This window comes from Typopeltis vanoorti, chromosome 8, assembly GCF_054136105.1.
Source record: "Typopeltis vanoorti isolate ZY-2024b chromosome 8, IOZ_Tvanoo_1.0, whole genome shotgun sequence".
NCBI lineage: Eukaryota > Metazoa > Arthropoda > Arachnida > Uropygi > Thelyphonidae > Typopeltis > Typopeltis vanoorti.
Genome location: NC_143556.1, coordinates 128,779,109 through 128,803,200, shown reverse-complemented (window position 1 = coordinate 128,803,200; position 24,092 = coordinate 128,779,109). Strand labels below are relative to the sequence as shown.

Below are 24,092 nucleotides of genomic sequence, written 5' to 3'. Positions count from 1 at the left end.
TGTTACTTGTCAAGACTCCAACATTATCAGATCTTATATTTCTATCGTCTAAGGCACTTTGTACCGTATCAATCGACCTATATCTTGGTCTTCCTCTAGGTCATTTTGGTGCCAACCTGGCAGAGAACACTTGCTTTGCTAATCTTTCCTCGCCCATTCTGTTTAAGTGACCATACCACCTGAGATTACCTCTGCTAACACATTCCTGGATGCTGACAAAGTCAACTTCTTTCCAAATATCCTCGTTTTTGATATGATATTGCCATTGATGCCATCTGTTCACGCCTATAATCTTTCTCAGAACTCTCATATCTGGGGTCTCCAGTCATTGGTCAAGTGTTTTACTTCTGACGACCCAGCTCTCAGATCCATAAGTTAAAACTGGTTTGAACACTGTCTTGTATACAGCTAATTTAGTGTTCCGACTAATTTCTCTCTTATTCCTTATGAATTTATTCAATTGACTTCCCACCATACCGGCTTTGCTGATTCTGTTGTCTATTTCTATATTTAATTTACCATCTTCAGTAAAAATCTAAGTAGCTGAAATGTTTTACTTGTTCCACAGGTTCTCCATTCACAACACAGATGACATTTACAATGATTCTGCCTATTTTCATTGTCTTTGTCTTTTTATTGCTGACCTTCATACCATATCTATTACAACAGCTATTCAATTTAGTCAGAGAATATTGCAGACTTGTAGCAGATTTATTATTTTAAATTACCAGTGGAAATTTTGATATCATGTTTAATACCACTTTCCTTCATAATGTGATCCATATAGATAATGAATAACAGAGGAGATAATGTACATCCTTGTCTCACACCAGATTTAACATTAAACCATCTTCCTGTACTTCCTTCAATTCTAACTGCTGACTTACAACTCAAATAAAGACTAAGTATTGTTTGATATAATGTTCCATTGACACCATATAACTGCAGCGTATTGAATAGCTTCTCTCTTGGCACCATGCCTTTTCCAAATCGACAAAACACAAATACAGATCTTTGTTATATTCCCATGCTTTCTCCACTATTTGTCGTAAAGTGAAGATCTGATCCTGACAGCCTCTATTTGGCCTGAATCCAGCTTGTTCTTCCACAATTCTTCTCAACCGTTTCTCAAGTATACTTGCATAGATCTTGCCAGGAACACTCAGTAGGGAAATACCTCTGTAATTCTCACATTCAGTTTTATTTCCCTTTTTATATATGGGTACTATGAGTTCTACTCCAATCATCGGGGAATTCGTCCCTCTCTCCAGGCTTTTTGAACGATGCAGTGCAGTCACTGTAAGACTCTTATACCACCATACTTCAGCATTTCTGGTCGAATATCATCTAGTCCTGCTGCCTTTCCACATTTCAAGCCTTTGATGGCTTTTTCTACTTCAAGTATGGACATGTATTCCTGACTGCATGCCGGGTCAGTGTTTTTTTACTACTGTGCTGTCATCACTGCTTGTTTCATTTAGCAGTTTTTCAAAGTAACTACTCCATACTTCAAGGATATCTTTTTCTCCTGTTTTCATGTCACCTTTATCATCGCTCCTTTTACAGCACTCTTTCCTCCATTCCTAAGTTTCTTCAACAACCTCCAGAATATTTTGCCACCTTCTTGATATTTATTTTCTATATTCTTGCAAAAGTCCTCCCATGACTTTTGTTTAGCTAGTTTTACACAGTGTTTAGCATTCTTGCATTTGTCTCTATATTCTCTAAGAGCACAAGCTGATTTATTTGACAGGAACTTTTGATATGCTTTCTTCTTTTCCTTCACTGCCTCTTTAACTTCCTGTGTCCACCAGGGAGTTCCGATTATTTTATCCTTGCAGACAACCCCACCACATGCCTCTCTGGCTGAATCAATCAATGTTTTCTTCAGGGTTTGCCACTGAATCTCCAAGATTTGATTCCTGTTCTCAAACTCATTTTTTCTTCAATAATCTTTGTGTATTTTAGTCTACAGTTCACATCTGAGAGCTGCTCAACTTTTATTAGCTTTAAAACTTTCTTACATGTTATTCTTTTGAATATGAAATTCAATTTTATCCTGCTCAAAACTAAATAGTGATCACTTCCAATTTCAAATCCTCTGTACACTCTGGTGTCCTGCACCAGGGAGAAAACATCACTATCAACAATAACATAGTCAATGAGACTTTTCTTATTCCTAGCCTCTTCTCTCGTGAATTTGTGCACATTTTTATGTTGGAACATGGCGTTAGTAATAACCAGTCCATGTCCTGAGTAGAAATCCAACAGATATTTGCCATTATTATTAGCTTTGCTCTTTTCTCCTAATTTTCCCAAAATATTTTTGTATGTCTCACAATCATTTCCTACTCTGCTATTTAGATCCCCAACAAGGACCAACTTTTCCTTTTTCATTGTGTCAGTTGCTTTTTCTAAAGCCTCAAAAAATTCCTCCACTTCTACCTTAGTAGAACCTTCTGTGGGACCATAGGCACAAATAAGTCTCATTGTCCAGTTCCCCATTCTCATATTTGCCCACATTACTCTACTTGAGACTGACTGCCATTCAAGAAGATTAGCCTCATATTTTGTGTTGATTATTATGGCTACTCCTTCTTTTCCTTGATTGTCATTGCCTGAATATAACATTTCGTATTTATTGCTCAGAAAGATCTCACCAGTTTTTATCTTTTTTGTTTCAGTCACCCCTATTATGTCAATCTGGTACTTATCTAATTCCTCAGCTAGCTCCATTTCTTTGCCATTCAGGCTTCTTATCATCAAGAAGATCTATTCTGATATTACTTTTCTACAAGAATTGAATGTTTTATGAGTGTTACCATGATTGGTATTCCACCCGTTGATGTTACTGATATGATGTTTTCACAAGAATATCACCAGAACGTAGTTTGTTTCTTAACAGTTTTGAAAGATCTTATCAGTCCTTCTAAACACTTTAGGATAAAGAAGGGTGACACTTCCCTATTGGCTTTTCACTTATTGCATGGATGATCAGAAACATTGATACAAACTTATGTCTGTTACTAAAATTTTATATCTATATGGTATACCAGTACACAGCAAGTCCTGGGTCCCGACATTGGACCATGGGTGTCCGGACCCCATGGATAGGGACAGTACAATAATCTAATCAGAAATAATGCTATGTAGAACATATGGAATACACTAGGTTTTTGTGCAAAGTAATTAAAAGAAACTATCAAATTTTAATATTGATAGATGTTAGAAAAGATAACAGAAATCAAATTTACAGAATAAAGGAATTATATGTGGAGAGGAGGGGAAGCAGAATTACAATAACTAGTATGTATGCCATGAGTTAAAGTTAACAGCATTGCACAGTTACTCTAAAACAAACCTTGTCAGCAGATCCTGTAGCTAAAATAAATTCACTATATGGATTAAAAGACAAGCAGTTAACTTCAGCAGTATGAGCATCAACTGTGTGGCTGGGTTTACTTGTATTATTAGACCGGGTATCCCATCTGTAAGAGTAACATATTACATGATAAACTGTAAATATTAAATAAAGCATCAAAGAATATGAAGGACAAAACACAGAACTTCCAAAGGATCACAATTCAGATAAATTTTTAAACACATTCAAACTTCCAGCATGATACAAACAATCCAATAATTAATACACTATACTTAATACACTATAATAATTAATTGACTACAAAAAAAAAAAAAAAAGTAACAGAAGTTACTTTTTTTTTTCTTGTAGTCAATGTTATGAAAAGCTGAAACTTAATGATTAAGCCTTGATGCTCTCTTACTATGAACAATGAGAATTCAAAAAATTCACACCTGTAAACTGGCCAACCTGGTTGGCCGAGTGGTTAGCATATCCGCTCTCCAGCCAAAAGGTTGCAGGTTTGAATCCCGCCGTGGGAATGGATGTTTGTCATTGTCTGTGAAGATACTAGTGGTGGTGGTTAGCATCAGATGGCGTTGGTGTACATGATGAAGGTAGTTGCAGGTGGTGGAGATGGAGAGTTGTAGAGTAGGTGCCCTCCCTCGATGAGTCTTTAGACTCTCTGGAGGTGTCACATAATAATAATAATAATAATATTAGTTAAATAAATTATCTTTAAACATTGAAATTATTCACATATATACCAGCACCTTCATTTTCAAATAAACATAGCTAGCACAGCAATCCCATTGTTGACCAAGTGTGGCCATGAGAAGAGTTGTGAAAGGAGGCCACTCTTTTTCTTTGAAGAAATGATTTTTTTTCCTTAAAGAGGAATATCAGGTATCGGGCCGAATTAAACCATCTTAGAAAGGGGAAATTAGCTCAAGTTCCTTACCTTAGAAACCAGATGACTTGACTGCACTTCAACTTCTTTACCAGTTAATGCTATGCAGTGGTGTTATAAAATGTTAACACTTGTACATGGCCATTTGGATATTTAAACAAGCTTTGTTATTTTTACTAGCACTCATATATAAGAAAACAATTCCTGAAATATACCTAGTTGCATGATGAGAAGTCTGCAAAAGGAGGCATATTAACTAAGCCACATGATCCAATATAACATTCTACACTGGTGTCCAAAACCCAAGGATGAACACTATTTCTGAAGATTACAACTGCAAATTCAGACGAATCAGCTTGTGGCAATTTGTATAACTGACAATTTCAAGTAGAAAGCGGGTACACATTCAAATTTTTGGATCACATGGTAGCACTCAACAGGATAAAAGGCTGCAATATGCAAATTGTGTTTGAAGAAAGCTCTTTTTGTGATGGAATAAAGTTGCAACCTTGGATATCTTGTAATGTCTCAAAGACATCACCTAGATAATTTCACACAGAGAAGAATTATTAGAAAGCTTGAAAAAGGACGCAGAATTACTGATATTACCAGAGTTTGGAATCTCACATAGCTTTGAATCCAGGCTCTGGGAAGCGCTTCAAATCAATGGAATGCGTTCTAAATGTTTGCTAAGAGGTCATCCTCACTCTACCACAGAGCACGAAGACAGATTTTTGGTTATAACAAAATGTAATTTATGCACCACAACAAGTTGTGGTGCAAGCACAGGTATGCAGATATCTCAACAAACTGTGGCAAGACACCTGTGTCCCTTCATCCACAGATCATCGTAGAGCACGTTTTCAGTGGTATCGTGACCAGAAAAATTAGACAAGACACCAATGGGCTAATGTACTCTTTACAGATGAGTTGTTTTAATCTTTCCTCCGATTCTAGACGACTCGATCTAATGTGAAAGTGTTACTACTTACCATTGAGACAATGTTCTTGAAAGGAATAGATACTGCAGTGCTGGAAAAAGGGACTATGACTGGTGAATGATATTGCAGCAAAATTCTTTATCGTTATGTTCAACTGTTCCGTGATGTTGTAGGCAAAGAATTCATTTTTATGGATGACAATGTCCCACAAGTCGTATACATGAGCAGTGGAAATACTTCTGGAGACTGAGGATATTAATCGAATCAAGTGGCCAGTACGTTCCACAGATCTAGCACCCACAGAACACGTTTGAAACAATAGGGAGATGCACTGCTGCTCGACATTCTTCCCCAGAAAACAAACAAGGCCTTATCCTTGCTCTGAAGGAGGAGTGATAGTTTGCCTCACGAACTCCTGAATCACTTGGGCTAAGCATGGTACAATGTTGTAAGGGCAACATCGTAATTCAGGGTGGATGGACACATTCCATACTAAAATGTCTCTTTGCATAGTTTTCTATAAGCACTATACATTAATTCAATAACTAAATCCCTAGGAATTTTGTTTCATGCAGTATTCTGTTAAATGCATTTCACAGGATATTGCAGTATCATCATGTAGCTATCCCTTTATCCAACAGCTCAGTTGTCACGATTATAAAAAGTTAATAGATTAAGGCATGACAGATTCTTCACAAAGCCATGCTGTACCTCATAGATTATCATATTCTTATACACCAATTCCCTAATTCTCTTTTTGACCAACTTTTTCCAGTACTTTGACCACCAATCTTGAGATAATAACTGGTCTATAATTTCCTACCACAGACTTAGATCCTCCTCTATGTAAAGGAATTATTTTGTCCTCCCACTCTCTTGGAACTTTGCCAGAGCTTACAGTTAAATTAAACAGCTTGGTTAAAGGCACAGCCAGTTCCCATGCACAATGTGAACCAATATCCCATCCAATCCCACAGCTATATTTTCATTCAGATTCTGCAATATTATTGCAGAGTTATTCCAATTCTTCAACTCCTGTTCTCACAACGGTCCACATCTCTGTCATAACAGTATCTTCACTCTTGGATGATATACCCTTGCAAAATATATAATATAAATCATATAAAATAAAAACTACAATGTCCTATTTCAGATAATAACATAAGAAAATTAGCATGTCAAGTGAAAAAATAACTGTCCAGTAAATCTTAATAAAATTTTGAATAAAAAAAGATTACAAACTGAACTTACATCATGAGTTTCTGATCATCTGCTACTGAACCAAAGAGACTTTCATGAAGAAGATGCCAAGCAACATCCTAGAAAAATATTTCTTTACATTTTGTGTGTATCAATTTATTATAAATAGCAAGATATTTATGATATGCAAATTACAGGCATTTATGAATAACTGGAATCAAATTTTGAAATGCAAGTATTAATTGCTGTATTAATAACTATAATTATTAATGAGAATACATGTTTTTGTAGATGGTTCCAAAAGTTTGGTTTCTTGGAAGGAAAAAAGAGGTTTCATCCTTTCATTAATATTTTAAGCCTTCAATTTACAACTGATAGAGAATCTAAGCCAGACTGCTATAGGCATTCAGGGATTACCTTGCCTCCATTCAAATCAAGAACCCAATCCTCCTTTACAGCTTACTGAAGCCCGAAAAAAAAAAAAGCTTTGAAAACAGTCTACAAGAGCAAAAAAGCAGCCTGTCCAAATGGCAGATGAGCCTTTTGGTCTCTTGCCAAAGCAATTGGCCGTAACCTCTTCCCAACCATATACCCAAATGGCTCTATTGCATCATCACCCACAGAAAAAGCCAATCTTCTGCTTCGCACTTTGCTTCTAATGCATGCATAACTGACAAAATGCCCCCAACCATTCCAGATGCCCAACATACAATGCCCCCTATATCCTTTTGCCAGGAAGATCAGAAAAATACTATCCAAATCAGACATAAAAAAGTTTCCTGGTTCTGATGGCATTTATCCAATTGTCCTGAAAGTTTATACACCATGCTCGCTTACCCCAGTCCTATCTAAAGTAATGGAAAAAAATCATCAATTGCCAACTACAACGCTACCTTGAAGGCACCCACCTAATAAGCGACCGCCAGTATGGATTCCATCGCTATCGATCAACAGATCTGCTCACATGTCATCTATCTCTGGACAAATGCCATGGAGAAGTTTGACAAATCTCTAGTGGTTGCACTTGATATCTCCAAAGCGTTTGACCAGGTCTGGCACAAAGGCTTACGAAGCAAACTCCCATCATTTGGTGTGTCTCAGGACTTCTGTAGTTAGACTGCCTGCTTTCTTTCTGGATGCACACTATATGTGATGGCAGACGGTTCCCTATCCTCTCACCATCCAACTAATGCTGGGGTTCTACAAGGTTCTGTTCTCTCAACAATCCTCTTCCTTCTATATATCAATGATACCTACTTCAGTTGACCTCCAACCAAATACACAGTTTTGCAGATGACAGCACATTGCACTCCTCCCATTCCTTTGATAAACCTTACTCTACACAACTGACTTCAACCTACAGAACATCAACCACCACTGACCTCAATTCTGATTTCCGAGCTATCCTTCAATGGGGTTCAGATAACCTAGTCAATTTCAATGCTAATAAAACCCAGTTCTGTACTATTTCTCATAAAAAAAGAACCATCTTTTCTCGGTATTCTTTTTTGACGATACTCAAATTGCCAGACAATTTGAGATTTCTCTTCTTGGAATTATATTGACATCAAACCTCTCCTGGCATAAACATATCACAACCACCGCTTCAAAAAACTAGGATTTCTCTTTCAATCAAGACATTACTTCACCTCTGAACAGCTGTTAACATCATACAAATCACATATCCGCCCAGCTATTGAATACTGCTCTCACATATGGGGTGGGGGGGCCCCTAAAAGCTCCCTCAAAATACTTGACTCAATACGACAGCAGTTACTTATTAATGACCCATCTCTTACCAACTCACTCCTCCCACTTTCACAGAGATGTTTGGTTTCTACAATATGTATATTCTACAAATATTTCCATGGGAAATGCTCATCTGAAATAACATCAATAATTCCTCCACTTAGTACTAAGCTCAGAACATGTGCAGCTACTGCTCAACATACCTTCACAGTGGACCTTGAAACAAACAGAACAAGTTCCTTTTCCTTCATCCCTGCAACTGCTGTATTGTGGAACTATCTTCCCCCTGTTGTATTTCCCAAGGAATACAATATACAGTCTTTCAAATCAAATATAAACAAGTTCCTCCTTTCCCAACCCACCACCCATATATGATGCTAATGTACTATAGGTTGATCAACCAACCTCTTGCATATGGGCTCAGCATAAAAAAAAGCTACACTGGTTTCCATAAAATAAGGAACAAAGAGAAAAACTGCAATAACCCATGCAATGGGGGGGGGGGGGGGGGCATATGAAAGTCAGGTACATTATGTAAAATAGCAATATTTAAGATGAATGATGGGCCATAGCCAGCCTCTCATCTTACAATGGCTATCACCTGAATTCATTAGTTAAATGTTGTCTTGCAGCCATTCGTCTGGTTATCATATACAAATGCGCCATGGCATAACAGCAGCTGCTTTGAAGTGGCTTTCTATTTCATGTCTAGAGTGAAAACAAGATATTTTGTATGGCAAACTTCTTCGATATGGCTGTAAGACATCATTTAACTAATAAATTCAGGTGACAGCCATTGTAAGATGAGAGGTTGGCTCTAGCCATCCTGGCTATGGCTGGTCATTCATCTTAAAAAGTAGCCAGAGAGCAGCATGTGAGTCATTCCATGGTTCACAGATTATGGAACCAATAATGACAGTCACAAACAACATCTTGGAGATATAGTGAAAGAAGGTTTCACAGGCTATGACTGCAGCGAGTGACCAACATCTCTGATTATCTGAAACAGGAGTGCTACCTCAAATCAGCTACGATCTGATTGATGTCAACTACAGGTGCTTTGGTATCTTCCACTGCATGCAGATTCCATGAAAGTGACTGTATGCTAGACAAACCAGTAGTCTGCATGCTGGTCATTCTCTTCTTTGGCATATACCCATGCCAAAGAAGAGAATGTACGAAACGGATCAGGCACCAAGATCAATGGAGGTTGTTACTGTTTTCAGACAAGTCCGAATTTGCTCTACAAAACTATACCAAGCATGCTGAGATTTGGAGAGAACAAGGGACATATTATCATCCCTCTAATATCCGTGAAAGGGACAGCAGAGCTCATGGACAACATATTCAAGAAGAGACTATCATACATATGGACTGGACAGCCAGGTCACTTGACCTTAATCCAACTGAGCACGTCTGGAATACTCTCATCCCCAAAACCCTGAGTTTTGCAGGGACAATGGTTGTCATTAGCAACTGGTGCTCATGGACACCATTATAAACATTATGAAACTCAATAAGGAATGGTGGATGACTGCATTCCTTACTGAGGCAATTTGACAATCTTGTTTTTGATAGCTGTCTTCATGTACAGTTTTGTTACTGACAAACATTTATTTACAATTTTTTTGTGGGTGTTTCTTTCACATTTTATATCATACTGCTTTTCACCAAATTGCATACAAATTCATCATACAGTTTTGAGTTAATGAGATTTTTCTCTTTGTTCCTTAATTTATGGAAACCAGTGCAGAAATAAAAAATGACTGACTTCCAAATACCCATTAGTATTTTGAGGTTTAATAGAGCATCAAAGATAAATACGGAAGTACCACTTGTAGACAGATTTCCTGACATCTAATCTATCCAAAAATCTCTTACAACTAGCAATCCAACAAATAGGAAAAAGTCCTTAACACTTCACTGAAAAAATAAAAATAAAACAAAATAAATAAATAATAATAATAATAGGGGTGCTTAAGGGTCAAAGCTGTATAACTGAGAGGAGACCTCCACATAACCTTTAAAGGAATGCAGAGAGCCGACCAATGCTTCTGACCTAATGTCCAATCCTCACCTTCTCGTGATGCACCCTGTTGGGTATCTACTTCGATGCTGAACGAACGAGGATGGGCTGGCAATTTGGGATTTAGCTGACCAAATTGTATTCTTATTAGTTAAACCAAAATAAAAAATGATGGTACAACATGATAAAATTTCATGCCGCTGGGGCGTCGCCCGGTTAAACAAGGCCCCCGTTGTTTTTGCCAGGGAACCATGGCGAACAGCGAAAAGTCAGCTACTGGAACAAATCTGAAAACAAACCCCAAACTCAACATCACCAGAGTTAAAGATCGGTACTATTCACGTAAGACGCCTGAATGGCAAAGAAATGGAGATAGCTGAGGAATTAGATAAGTACCAGATCGACGTAATAGGGGTGATTGAAACAAAAAAGACAAAAACTGGTGAGATCTTTCTGAGCAATAAATACAAAATGTTATATTCAGGAAATGACAATCAAGGAAAAGAAGGAGTAGCCATAGTATACAACACAAAATACGAGGCTAATCTTCTTGAATGGCACTCATTCTCAAGTAGAGTAATGTGGGCAAAGATGAGAATGGGGAACTGGACAATGAGACTTATTTGTGCCTATGGTCCCACAGAAGGTTCTACTAAGGTAGAAGTGGAGGAATTTTTTGAGGCTTTAGAAAAAGCAACTGACAAATGAAAAAGGAAAAGTTGGTCCTTGTTGGGGATCTAAATAGCAGAGTAGGAAATGATTGTGAGACATACAAAAATATTTTGGGAAAATTTGGAAAAAAGAGCAAAGCTAATAATAATGGCAAATATCTGTTGGATTTCTGCTCAGGACATGGACTGGTTATTACTAACACCATGTTCCAACATAAAAATGTGCACAAATTCACATGGAGAGAAGAGGCTAGGAATAAGAAAAGTCTCATTGACCATGTTATTGCTGATAGTGATGTTTTCTCCCTGGTGCAGGACACCAGTGTGTACAGGGGATTTGAAATTGGAAGTGATCACTATTTAGTTTTGAGCAGGATAAAATTGAATTTCATATTCAAAAGAATAACATGTAAGAAAGTTTTAAAGCAAATAAAAGTTGAGCAGCTCTGAGATGTGAACTGTAGACTAAAATACACAAAGATTATTGAAGAAAAAAATGAAAGAGTTTCAGAACAGGAATCAAATGTTGGAGATTCAGTGGCAAACTCTGAAGAAAACATTGATTGATTCCTCCAGAGAGGCATGTGGTGAGGTTGTCTGCAAAGATAAAAAAATCGGAACTCCCTGGTGGACACAAGAAGTTAAAGAGGCAGTGAAGGAAAAGAAGAAAGCATATCAAAAGTTCCTGGCAAATAAGTCAGCTTGTGCTCTTAGAGAATATAGAGACAAATGCAAGAATGCTAAACAAAAGTCATGGGAGGACTTTGGCAAGAATATAGAAAATAAATATCTAGAAGGTGGCAAAATATTCTGGAGGTTGTTGAAGCAGCTTAGGAATGGAGGAAAGAGTGCTGTAAAAGGAGTTAGAGATGATAAAGGTGACATGAAAACGGGAGAAAAAGATATCCTTGAAGTATGGAGTAATTACTTTGAAAAACTGCTAAATGAAACAGGCAGTGATGACAGCACAGTAGTAAAAAACCACTGAACAGGCATGCAGTCAGGAATACATGTCCATACTTGAAGTAGAAAAAGCCATCAAAGGCTTGAAATGTGGAAAGGCAGCAGGACTAGATGATATTCGACCAGAAATGCTGAAGTATGGTGGTATAAGAGTCTTACAGTGACTGCACTGCATCGTTCAAAAAGCCTGGAGAGAGGGACGAATTCCCCGATGATTGGAGTAGAACTCATAGTACCCATATATAAAAAGGGAAATAAAACTGAATGTGAGAATTACAGAGGTATTTCCCTACTGAGTGTTCCTGGCAAGATCTATGGAAGTATACTTGAGAAACGGTTGAGAAGAATTGTGGAAGAAAAGCTTGGTGAAGAACAAGCTGGATTCAGGCCAAATAGAGGCTGTTCAGGATCAGATCTTCACTTTACGACAAATAGTCGAGAAAGAATGGGAATATAACAAAGATCTGTATTTAAGTTTTGTCGATTTGGAAAAGGCATATGACAAGGTGCCAAGAGAGAAGCTGTTCAATACGCTGCAGTTATATGGTGTCACTGGGGCATTATATCAAGCAATACTTAGTCTTTATTTGAGTTGTAAGTCAGCAGTTAGAATTGAAGGAAGTATAGGAAGATGATTTAATGTTAAATCTGGTGTGAGACAAGGATGTACATTATCCCCTCTGTTATTCATTATCTATATGGATCACATTATGAAGGAAAGTGGTATTAAACATGATATCAAAATTGGAGATGTTAATGTCAGCTCTTTGCTTTATGCAGATGATGTTATACTTCTAAATAAATCCACTACAAGTCTGCAAGATTCTCTGACTAAATTGAATAGCTGTTGTAATAGATATGGTATGAAGGTCAGCAATAAAAAGACAAAGACAATGAAAATAGGCAGAATCATTGAAAATGTCAACTGTGTTGTGAATGGAGAACCTGTGGAACAAGTAAAGCATTTCAGCTACTTAGGCACGATTGTTACTGAAGATGGTAAATTAAATATAGAAATAGACAACAGAATCAGCAAAGCCGGTATGGTGGGAAGTCAATTGAATAAATTCATATGGAATAAGAGAGAAATTAGTCAGAACACTAAATTAGCTGTATACAAGATAGTGTTCAAACCAGTTTTAACTTATGGATCTGAGAGCTGGGTCAGAAGTAAAACACTTGACCAAAGACTAGAGACCACAGATATTAGAGTCCTGAGAAAGATTATAGGCGTGAACAGATGGCATCAATGGCAATATCATATTAAAAACGAGGATTTTAGGAAAGAACTTGACATTGTCAGCATCCAGGAATGCGTCAGCAGAGCTAATCTCAGGTGGTAATGTCACCTCAACAGAATGGGCTAGGAAAGATTAGCAAAAGAAATGTTCTATGCCAGGTTGGCAACAAAACGACCGAGAGGAAGACCAAGATATAGGTGGATTGATACGTAAAAAGTGCCTTAGACGATAGAAATATAAGATCTGATAATGTTGGAGTCTTGACAAGTAACAGACTGATTTGGACGAAAATTATAGATAGGAAGTCAGTAATGATATAATTTTTTCATGTAGTACTATCATATCCTGTACACCCCTTGAGAGTACATGGCAGGAATTTGATGATGATGATGAATAATAATAATAATAATAATAATAATAATAAAAGTGATTAAACCAAGACACATTCTATAAAAACTATATGTCAAAGATCTGTTTACTAATTTCGCAAAAACTAGAACTTGAAATTATTTGTTCACATTCTCACATCACTCTTCAAACAATCCACAGAAAACGCATTGTTCTGGCATTAAGAAAAATACTATAAGCGAAAACAGGGTCAATGCTATGGATTCACATCTGTTTATGCTTCTAGTGAAATTCATGGAATCATTTGAGGAAAAAAAAAGGTTGTTATCTGGGTAATATACACACATATATATATATATATATATCAGTCATATCAGAACAGGTGTGAGAATCTACCATTTCTGGACATCAATGTTCGTTCTAATTTTTGCTGGTCCATATGTGAATGAAAAAGATACATTTTTCAATTAAAAACATTTCAGATTTGCAGAGATCATTTGCTCTCTGGAAATCTGAAGTGTGCTAAGAACTAGTACACTTCAGATAAGGTGAACTGATGTTCACCTTAGCTGCATGCTCAACCCAGTTACACTTTAACTGTTTGGATTTTGTGAACATCAACAATATCTGTGATCTCTGAATTTTTTACCTGCTGTTTTTTTTTAATTCCAAGATATCAATTTTTCCTTGCTCCAGAAGAATAGAGGATGAGATGGGATCAGAGGAAAATAACAGTTAATAATTGGATGGTCTTGTGAGAAAACAGTGGAGAAATTTGGGAATGGCCTTTATCTGGCAAATTCAAGTGCCACTATGCATCCAGTGTTAAATCAATTTTCAACTATTAATTCCATTCCATCTTTAATAGTGTAATAAGCTATCCCAGAGAAGTGTACAAAAATTAAACTAGTAGAAAACTGCAAAACTAAAGTTATTGTAGCATTTATGAGGTCTTCATAGAAGAACCCTCAAGAAGAATTCTGAAAAACAGTTCATGATAGTTCTTAAATACTGTATAACATTCAAATACAACATTACACAGTGACTAGCAACATTCAATGGAGATTGACATGCAACTGAATGGTTAGGATTATACATACTGACACATTTGTGCTTATTTCCCCATCCACTTATATCCTGTTGGGCATGTCTGCTATGTAAAGGTGTAGGACCCATACCAAAACTACATAAAAATTTTAAACCAAAGTGCATATATTAATATTAAACTGTTTTGTCGTCTGCAAAAATAATCTATGTAAATCTAAGCATATGCCATTACAGAATTTTTATTGCAAATTCCTGAGGGATTTGTGAACCAAGTTGAGAACACTGACTGTATATGTTAGCCCTTGTTAACTCTGACCATAATCTTGTTCAAATTTTCTTTTCTACAGATCAACCTCCACTCAGTCAATCTCAGTCTTGTGACCTTTATCACTATGGTGCCAAGTCGGATGACTGGGATTTCTATCATCTTTTACTTTTGTGATTGCTGGTTCTGCTTTTCCAACCCAAATACCCATTCCAATGTGAATAACAGAAATAATCCCCATTAGAATGACTATTTTTGTTATTCAGTTGGAATGGGTGCTTCATAATCAGGAGAAAAAAAATGCCCGACTACCTACGAATTGTGACCAAAAAGTATATCTGACTGTCAGTCATGTGACTTCAGATCAGAACTTTTTTCACCAATACACCATTACAGGAGAGAAATCTCAGGTGTACGGTAATGATCCTGAGACCAAGATTCAGAGTTCACAATGGAAAACATCCAACTCACCTCAGTTGAAGAATTATGCCAATCAAAATCCAATATCAAAACCCTGTTGATTTATCTTTTTCGTTTTGAAGGGTGGGTGGGCAGAGATTGTACCTAGCGGCACCATTGTCAATTCTGAATATTATAAAGGAGTACCGGAGTGTTTGCAGAACAATGTGCATTGAAAAAGACTGCATAAGTGGGCAAATGGTTTCATGTTGCATCATGACAATGCTCCATGCTACACTTTTATGAAAATGTGCAAATATTACTTTCAATATCAATTTACTCACTCACTGTTTTAAGTGCACTCTATGACAGCTTAAAAATGTACTAATGTACTGACCAAATTTGCTTCAGTCTACAAAAACCAACACATGCACAATGATTCTTGATGATATCCAGAAGAGGGCAATCTGCTTAACAAGCGACCCTTCCCTGACAGACTCCCTTCAGTCACTTTATTATAGGTACTCTGTTTCAGTGCTGCCATTTCTATAGGTACTTTCATCGCATTGCTCTTCTGACTTGGCTGCTATCATCCTCCACTTTCTTCTAACGACAGAACTAGAGCAGCCACAACTCTCTGCTAAATTTAATTAAAATTTTCAACTAAACCTGCTGTATGTATTTTGGATTTGAATAACTAATATTCAAATTTAATAATTTAAAAAATTGTTTCACACTGTTTGTAATTTATTATCAGGGCTTGACAAATTATGTAAAATCCTTCTTGCCCAAGAAGGATTTTACATAATTTTTACATAATAAAATCCCCCCCCCCCAATAACATAATAGGAGTTCCATAAACTATATTAAAGTTAAAATATTTTGTTTGGTCTGCAGCTACTTGCCATCAGGCAAAATTTACTTGCAACAGCAAATGTATTTGTTGAGCTCTGTTTATTATAATGCAAATGCTAAAAAAAGATTAATGAAATATTATTGTAACTTCTCCCAAATTGCATTTTCTGGAGAGGAAATATGCCAGTGTAACTAAAATTTTACAAGTTGTATGTGGATACTGAAAATTGAGAAGCAGTTATAAATCCGTAACTTATAACTTCAGCACAATATAACTAATATTACCTCTACTACTGCAGTGTGTCCAGTAAATATTGTTTTTGCATCCACAATTTTGTTGTCCCTTGGCGTGGCATTAATATCCCACAAACAGATAGTCTGTCAAAGAAAAAAAAAAAAGTATAACATTTCAAAATATTTCATGCACCAACTAACAAATATTTGAAAATTAACTAATCCACAAGCTAACAGTGAACAGACATTAAATACAGCCTCAATTATCCGATTGGTCAGGAAATAAATTTGCTGTCAAATCAGTCGACTGAAGAAGATTGGATAAATGAGAGATTAATGTATTTCTCATTTATTCAACCTTCTTAATATGAATTCAATAATTATCAAAAGCAGCATGATTTAGTTCAGAAGAAGTTGAAGAATTTTAACATAACCCTTAGAAGAAAGAGATCATAATGTTATTTAATTTCCACTGCAGTGCTATTTAATTTGCTGAGGTTACGATTTTCTATGCCAAAACAGGGTGTATTTTATACTGTTAGATTTTATGAAATAGTTGAAAGTTATGTTTCCAAGAAAAAGTTCCACCCCATTGCAATAACTGTCTTGCAGATAATAAAAATTAAAGTTTTCTTTATAAATCTAATACATCTGCAGCTGTTATAAAATGACTAACATTATAATGGGGTCATATAAAGTAAAACATACTAGTTGATATAATCAACTCAATAGTCTACATGCTAACTGAATAAAACCTCTAAAATCAAAACAGCAGACAGGCTTTTGATAATAGTACATGGAAATTAATTCTCCATTTTGATACACGAAGAAAAATTATGAGACTATAACGGAAAAAAAGAAGAAGAATATCCACGACATACAAGCTATATAAAGTTTATATTAAGGCACAAAAATGATGTTATAATCAAGTAATAAATTAACAAAGATTAAAGAGATTGGAATTAATAAGACAGGCATGTAGTTTATCACCAACTCTAATCAACACACACACACACACACCCCCCGATCAAATTATTTAAAAAGAAAAAATGACAATAAAACAAGGTATCCAGTTAACTAAAAGAACTGCTTGTTATCAATGCAATGCTGTATGCAGATGACTTCAAAAATCAGAATATGAATTATACAAAATAAGCCAACAATACAGATCAAAGATTTTGCAAACGAAAAGAAGTCATAGCATTTAACAGTGGAGATCATATTAGATTAAAAATTGTCATAGAAGATAAAATAATAGAACAGGTGACAGTTTATTTACTTAGGTTGCATAATAACATATCTAAAAACAAAGATATAAATAAAAAAATAAAGAAATTCCAGAAAATTAAAAGGGCACTGAATTAAAGAGTGAAACCTAACTTACATGGAACTGTTAAATATATCATCTATTTGCTATTCCTTTGAAGAAATGAAAGCATTACTTCAATTTTTTTTTTAAGCTGTAAAAATATCTAACAAATTTATGTGGTAAAAATGAACATATCACTGAAAAGAATTCTGATATGTTTTGTTCTAGGTAGTAAACAATGTTATTACATAATAACTACATCTTGAAGATTAATTCCTCAAGATTTATACTTTATGATTCATTTAAAATTAATTTGTTCAAGAGATTTACTGTTAAAATCTTTTCTAGTAGAACTTTAAGTATTGGGGAATGTAGCAGTGGTGCACTGAACTTACCATGATGATAACAATTATGTGCAGATTAGTCATGTTTATATATGAACGTATCACAATATTTGAATAACACAGGCGATGATCTATAACAGCTCAGCAGTTAACATCTAACTACAGCGTGCACCAAAAACTCTCATCCAACAGTAATCGTGGGGATATGCAACTAAATAGTTTTATTGATCAAATTATTAAAAGAGAAAAAATGACAGCTCATTACCATGATGATAACAATTATGTGCAGATCAGTTATGTTCATACATGAATTAGTATGTATCACAACATTTGAATGACACAGGTGAACGAAAAACTGTGTTACCTGACAGTGATCATGTTGATATGCAACTATAGTTTTACACTCAAAAGGAAACAAGATACTAACTCGTGCACCAATGAAGTTTAAAAATCACACAAAAGAATGAAGAGGCTAATCTTTTTGAAAGGAAGGCAATATCAGATTCGCCCACATCACTCTACTTTGGAAAACTGGACAATGAGACTTATTTGTGCCAATTGAAGTGAAGGAATTTTTCGAGGCTTCAGAGAAAAAAACTGACACAATGAAACAGGAAAAGTTGGTCCTTGTTGAGAATCAAAATAGCAGAGGACATGATTGTCAGACAAATATCTTATGAAAATTTGGAGAAAAGAGCAAAGCTAATGATAATGACAAATACCTGTTAGATTTCTGCTCAAGACATGGAATGGTTATTACTAACACAATGTTCCAAGATAAAAATGTGCATAAAATCACATATAGAGAAGAGGCAAGGAATAAGAAAAGTTGACTATGTTATTGTCGATAGTGATGTTTTCTCACTGGTGCAGGACACTAGAGTGTACAAAGGATTTGAAATTGGAAATGATCACCATTCAGTCTTCAATAGGATAATATTTCATATTAAAAAGAAGAACATTATTATTCAGGCCTCCATGGAGTCAAAAGACTCATCGTGGGAGGTCCTTCCTAAGAACATAAAGTCTATCATACCACTCCTTAAACTCATTGACCATTCTTGCCCTCACCACTCTATCAGGCAATGCATTCCACGGCTCAACCACCCTCCATTAAAAAAAATACCACTCCTCACCCTCTTGCTCACAGTTTCCTTTCGTAACTTCCAGGAATGGCCTCTTGTCATCACTCCTTCCCGCTGTTCAACCAAGTGAAAGAACTCCCCAGTGTCAACCCTGTAACCACCTCTCAACAGTTTAAAAGTCTCAATCATATCACCGCTCCTTCTATCCGCCAAACTCTGCAGTCCACATTCCCTCAGCCGATCCTCATAACTATCCTTGTACAGTCCTGAAACCATCTTTGTATCCTTTCCACAGTTAATTTATCCCCTTCAAATCCTGGGGACCAAATCTAAGAACAATAATCCAAGTGTGGTCTGATCAGAGACTTATACAATGGAATGATAACCTTCTTATCTCTGCAGGTCAGTGTCCTTGTCATAATTGCAGCAATCCTCTGTGTTACCTTCACCACCTTTGCAGTATGTCCCCTAAACTTCAGTTTCTATCAATCATCAACCCCAGATCTCTTGTCTCCCCTACTTTCTCCAGTATAACTCATCCCACAGCGTATGCAGCATCCCATCGATGTTTCCCAAACCTCAAGACTTTACATTTTGCTGCATTAAACTGACACCCCCCCCCATTCATTTGCCCATCTATCTAGTTTATTCAAATCCTCTTGCAGGGCTACCACATCTGCACTATTACTAATAATCCTTACCAGCTTCGCATCATCTGCAAACAACTGAATTGCCCCTTGCAATCCACTGGCAATGTCACTGATATAAAGGTTAAACAATATAGGTCCTAGTACTGAGCCCTGTGGGACCCCACTTGTAACCCTCTGTCTCCTTGAAACTGCTCCACCATAAACAACTCTCTGATACCTATCAGACAGCCAATCCTGAATCCAGTTGACCAATCTGACATCCAGACCCATGTACTGCAACTTAAATATCAGCTTATCATGTGGCACCCTGTCAAATGCCTTTGCTAAGTCTAAGAAAATTGCAGTATATGCCTTTCCCTCATCTAATGTTCTTGTAACTTTATTATAAAAGGCTAGCATATTGCTAAAACAAGAGCGCCCTTTCACAAATCCATGTCGACTCTCACAGATAACATTACCCTCATCTGCCCAATGCTGTATACGGTCCCTCACTACTTTCTCCAAGATCTTAACTACTGATGACACACAGACTGGTCTATAATTAGACACTTCCAGTCTGTTACCACCCTTATGCAATGGCACTATCTTACCTTCCTTCCATTCCCTGGGCACCTTTCCTGCAGCCAGACTTTCATTGAAAAGCCAGGTTAAAGGCACTGTCAGTTCCTTAGCACATTCTCTCAAAACTCGTGATGAAATACCATCCAGTCCCAAAGCTTTATTGACATCCAAAGTTCTCAGTATCTGAAACACACTCTCCTCCTGTACCACATCTGCAAACAACTGAATTGCCCCTTGCAATCCACTGGCAATGTCACTGATATAAAGGTTAAACAATATAGGTCCTAGTACTGAGCCCTGTGGGACCCCACTTGTAACCCTCTGTCTCCTTGAAACTGCTCCACCATAAACAACTCATCAACCCCAGATCTCTTGTCTCCCCTACTTCCTCCAGTATAACTCCTCCCACAGAGTATGCAGCATCCCATCGATGTTTCTTCCCATCATTTATTAAAAACATGTAAGAAAGTTTTCAAGCAAATGAAAGTTGAGCAGCTCTCAGATGTGAACTGTAGAATAAAATACAAACATTATTCAAGAAAAAATGAAAGAGTTTGAGAACAGGAACCAAACCTTGAACCTGCCCTATCCCTCTAGCATTAAAACTGACTCCTCCAGGATGAAATACTCCAATAAAGTGGTCATTGAACAATTCCACGATGTCCTCTGCATTAGTCACTCTATTCCCATTTTTATCCCACAATATCATTCTTCCACAGTCATTTCTCCTCCTACTGGCCACATAGCTAAAAAATTCCCTAGGATTTTCTTTGGATGTTAAGGCCAATCTCCTCTCATATTCCAGTTTCGTTTTCCTTACCACACTAGTCACTCTTCTGGCCTGTGTCTTATATTCTTCACGCATCCTCTCTTCACCTGTCTCCTTATATCTCTTCCATAGCCTCTTTTTCACATGCAATTCCTGTTTAATATTGTTTGTCATCCACTTTACTCCAAATTGTGTCCTCTTCTTCACTCGTGGTATACAACTTACCATTGCTGCTAGCAAATATTCTTTCACAATTTCCCACGCACTAACGATATCCCGGCCTTCCAATTCCTCCCTCCATGAAACTTCCCGAAGTTGACGTCTAAGACTATTATAATCACCTGCATTATAATTCCACATAAGTTCCCATCTCTTTGATACTCCTGCATGTCTATTCATTTTCCAAGTCAAAACCATATGGTCACGCTCTCCAACTGGTGGGAGAGATGTCACCTCAGTTATTATCAACTCTTATTAAAAAGATGTAAGAAAGTTTTCAAGCAAATGAAAGTTGAGCAGCTCTCAGATGTGAACTGTAGAATAAAATACAAACATTATTCAAGAAAAAATGAAAGAGTTTGAGAACAGGAACCAAACCTTGGAGATTCAATGATAAACATGAAGAAAACTGATTCAGACAGAGTATGTGTTCAGGTTGTCTGCAAGGATAGAAAAATCAGAGCTCTGTGGTGGACACAGGAAGTTAAAGAGACAATGAAGGAAAAGAAGAAAGTTCTTGTAAAGTAAGTCAGCTTGTGCTCTTAGAGAATATAGAGAAAAATGTAAGAAAGTAAAGCTTTGTGTAAAACTAGCTAAACAAAAGTCATGGAAAGAGTTTTGTAAGAACATAGAAAATAATTATCAGGAAAGAGGCAAGATATTCTGGAGGCTGTTGAAAAAGCTCAGAAATGGAGGAAAGAGTGCTATAAAAGAATTAGAAATGATAAAGGTGACATGAAAACTGTGAAAAAGATATCCTTGATATATGGAGTAACCAGTTCGAAAAATTGCTAAATGAGACAAGTAGTGAGAGCCCACTAGTAAAAAGCACTCAACAGACATGCTTGAAGTAGAAAAAACCATCAAATGCCTGAAATGTGAAAAGACAGTTGGAATAGATGACATTGGACCAGAAATGCTCAAGTATGGAAGTCTTACAGTGATTGCACTGCATAGAAGGCCTGGAAAGAGGTATGAATTCCAGATGACTGAGTAGAGCGCTCTTAGTACGCATATATAAAAAGGGAAATAAAACTGAATGTGAGAATTACAGAGGTATTTCCCTACTGAGGGTTCCTAGTAAGATTTACGCAAGTAGATAACAGCCAAATCGACTGTAAGGATCAGATTTTCACTTTACGACAAATAGCTGAGAAATCATGAGAATATAACAAAGATCTGTATTTAAGTTTATCTGCAGATCTGGAAAAGGCATCTGACAAGGTGCCAAGAGAAAAGCTATTCAAAATGTTATACACTAGTGGCCAAATTGTAGAAACCTTTTGGTAATGTGTATTTTTGAATTTTGATGACGCATAACATCACTTTTTTTTTTGGAATTTGCAGGAATTTGGTCTAAATGCTAGAATTCCACAAAAAAAAGCCATTTTTATCTATCAAACAAAGGTTGAAAGATTAAACTGGGCTAAAACCCATGTTAACTGGACAGCGGAACAATGGGAGAGTGTTATTTGGAGTGATGAGACCAAAATCTCCCTGTTTGGTAGTGATGGCATAAAATACGTAAGAAGATTTGCATCCTGAGTGCATTATGCCTATTGTGAAACACCCACTTAGTGTTATGATCTGGAGTTGTATGATATCAAAAGGTATGGGCAGAATTTGCGTGATTAATGGGAATATAAATGCCCAAAAATACATAAATACTTGAGCCCAAACTGAAGCCTTCCGCACGTAATCTTTTCCAAGATAATGAAGCATTTATATTTCAACAGGATTCAGCTCCATGTCATGTTGCTGCTGTGTGCAAAAAGTGGTTTCAAGATAATCACATTCCACTGCTGGAATGGCCTGGGAATAGCCCAGACCTTAACCCAATCGAAAATCTATGGAGCCGCCTAAAGAAACTTATTAGTCAGAAGCAACCCAGTAATAAAACCCAATTAATAGAAGCAATAATTCAATCTTGGTTTCCCATTATAACAGCTGCAGAACTAAAAAACTTGGTTCACTCCATGGGAAGGCGTTGTAAGGCCGTAATTAATGCTAAAGGTTACTCAACTAAGTATTAACTCACATTGTGAGAATTTTTGTATCTCATTTTTTCTATGTGTTTCACTTTTCTTCTTTATAACTGCTGTTCTAATAAAAAATCCTTCATAAAAGTTATTGCATTAGATTCTTAATTAAATTATCTTTCCATTGATATATAATTTTATGGTATTACACCAAAAAAAAAAAAAAAGTGCTGTTATGAGCCATTCAAACTTCAAAATAAATTTTATCCAAAAGGTTTTCACAATTTTGGCCACTAGTGTAGTTATATGGTGTCAATTGGGCATTATATCAAGTAATACTTAATCTTTATTTGAGTTTTAAGTCAGCAGTTAGAATTGAAGGAAGTATATTATCCTCTGTTATTCATTATCTATATGGATCACATTATGAAGGAAAATGGTATCACATCTGATATCAAAATTGTAGATATTAATCTCAGCTCTTTACTATATGCGGATGATGTTATACTTTTAAATAAATCCAGTACAAGTCTGCAAGATTCCCTGACTAAACTGAATAACTGTTGTATGAGTTGGTATGAAGGTCAGCAACAACAAGACAAAGACAATGAAAATAGGTAGAAACATTGAAAATATCAACTGCATTGTGAATGGAGAGCCTATAGAACAAGTAAAACATTTCAGCTACCTATGCATGATTTTTAGTGAAGATGGTAAATTAAATATGGAAATAGACAACAGAATCAATAAAGCTGGTGTGGTAGGAAGTAAACTAAATAAATTTATATGGAATAAGAGAGAAATTAGTCAAAACACTAAATTAGTTGTACAAGTCAGTGTTCAAATCAATTTTAACTTATGGATCTGAGAGCTGGGTTAGAAGTAAAACAATTCACCAAAGACTAGAGACTGCAGATAGAGTCCTGAGAAAGATCATGAAATGGCAATAACATATTAAAAATGAGGATA

The 24,092-nt window shown here is 36.3% G+C and overlaps 1 protein-coding gene across 2 annotated transcripts in view; it reads right to left on the bottom strand.

The window, feature by feature from the left end:
- Caf1-55 (chromatin assembly factor 1 p55 subunit) overlaps positions 1–24,092 on the bottom strand; it is a 215,614-nt gene that overhangs the window by 42,385 nt on the left and 149,137 nt on the right. For both annotated transcript variants that reach the window (XM_090396934.1, XM_090396935.1), the window contains 3 exons: positions 16,259–16,351; positions 6,461–6,528; positions 3,362–3,488 (listed from right to left, as the gene is read on the bottom strand). In XM_090396934.1, coding sequence (XP_090253060.1) covers positions 3,362–3,488; positions 6,461–6,528; positions 16,259–16,351 — 288 coding nt within the window. The remainder of the gene's footprint in view (positions 1–3,361; positions 3,489–6,460; positions 6,529–16,258; positions 16,352–24,092) is intronic.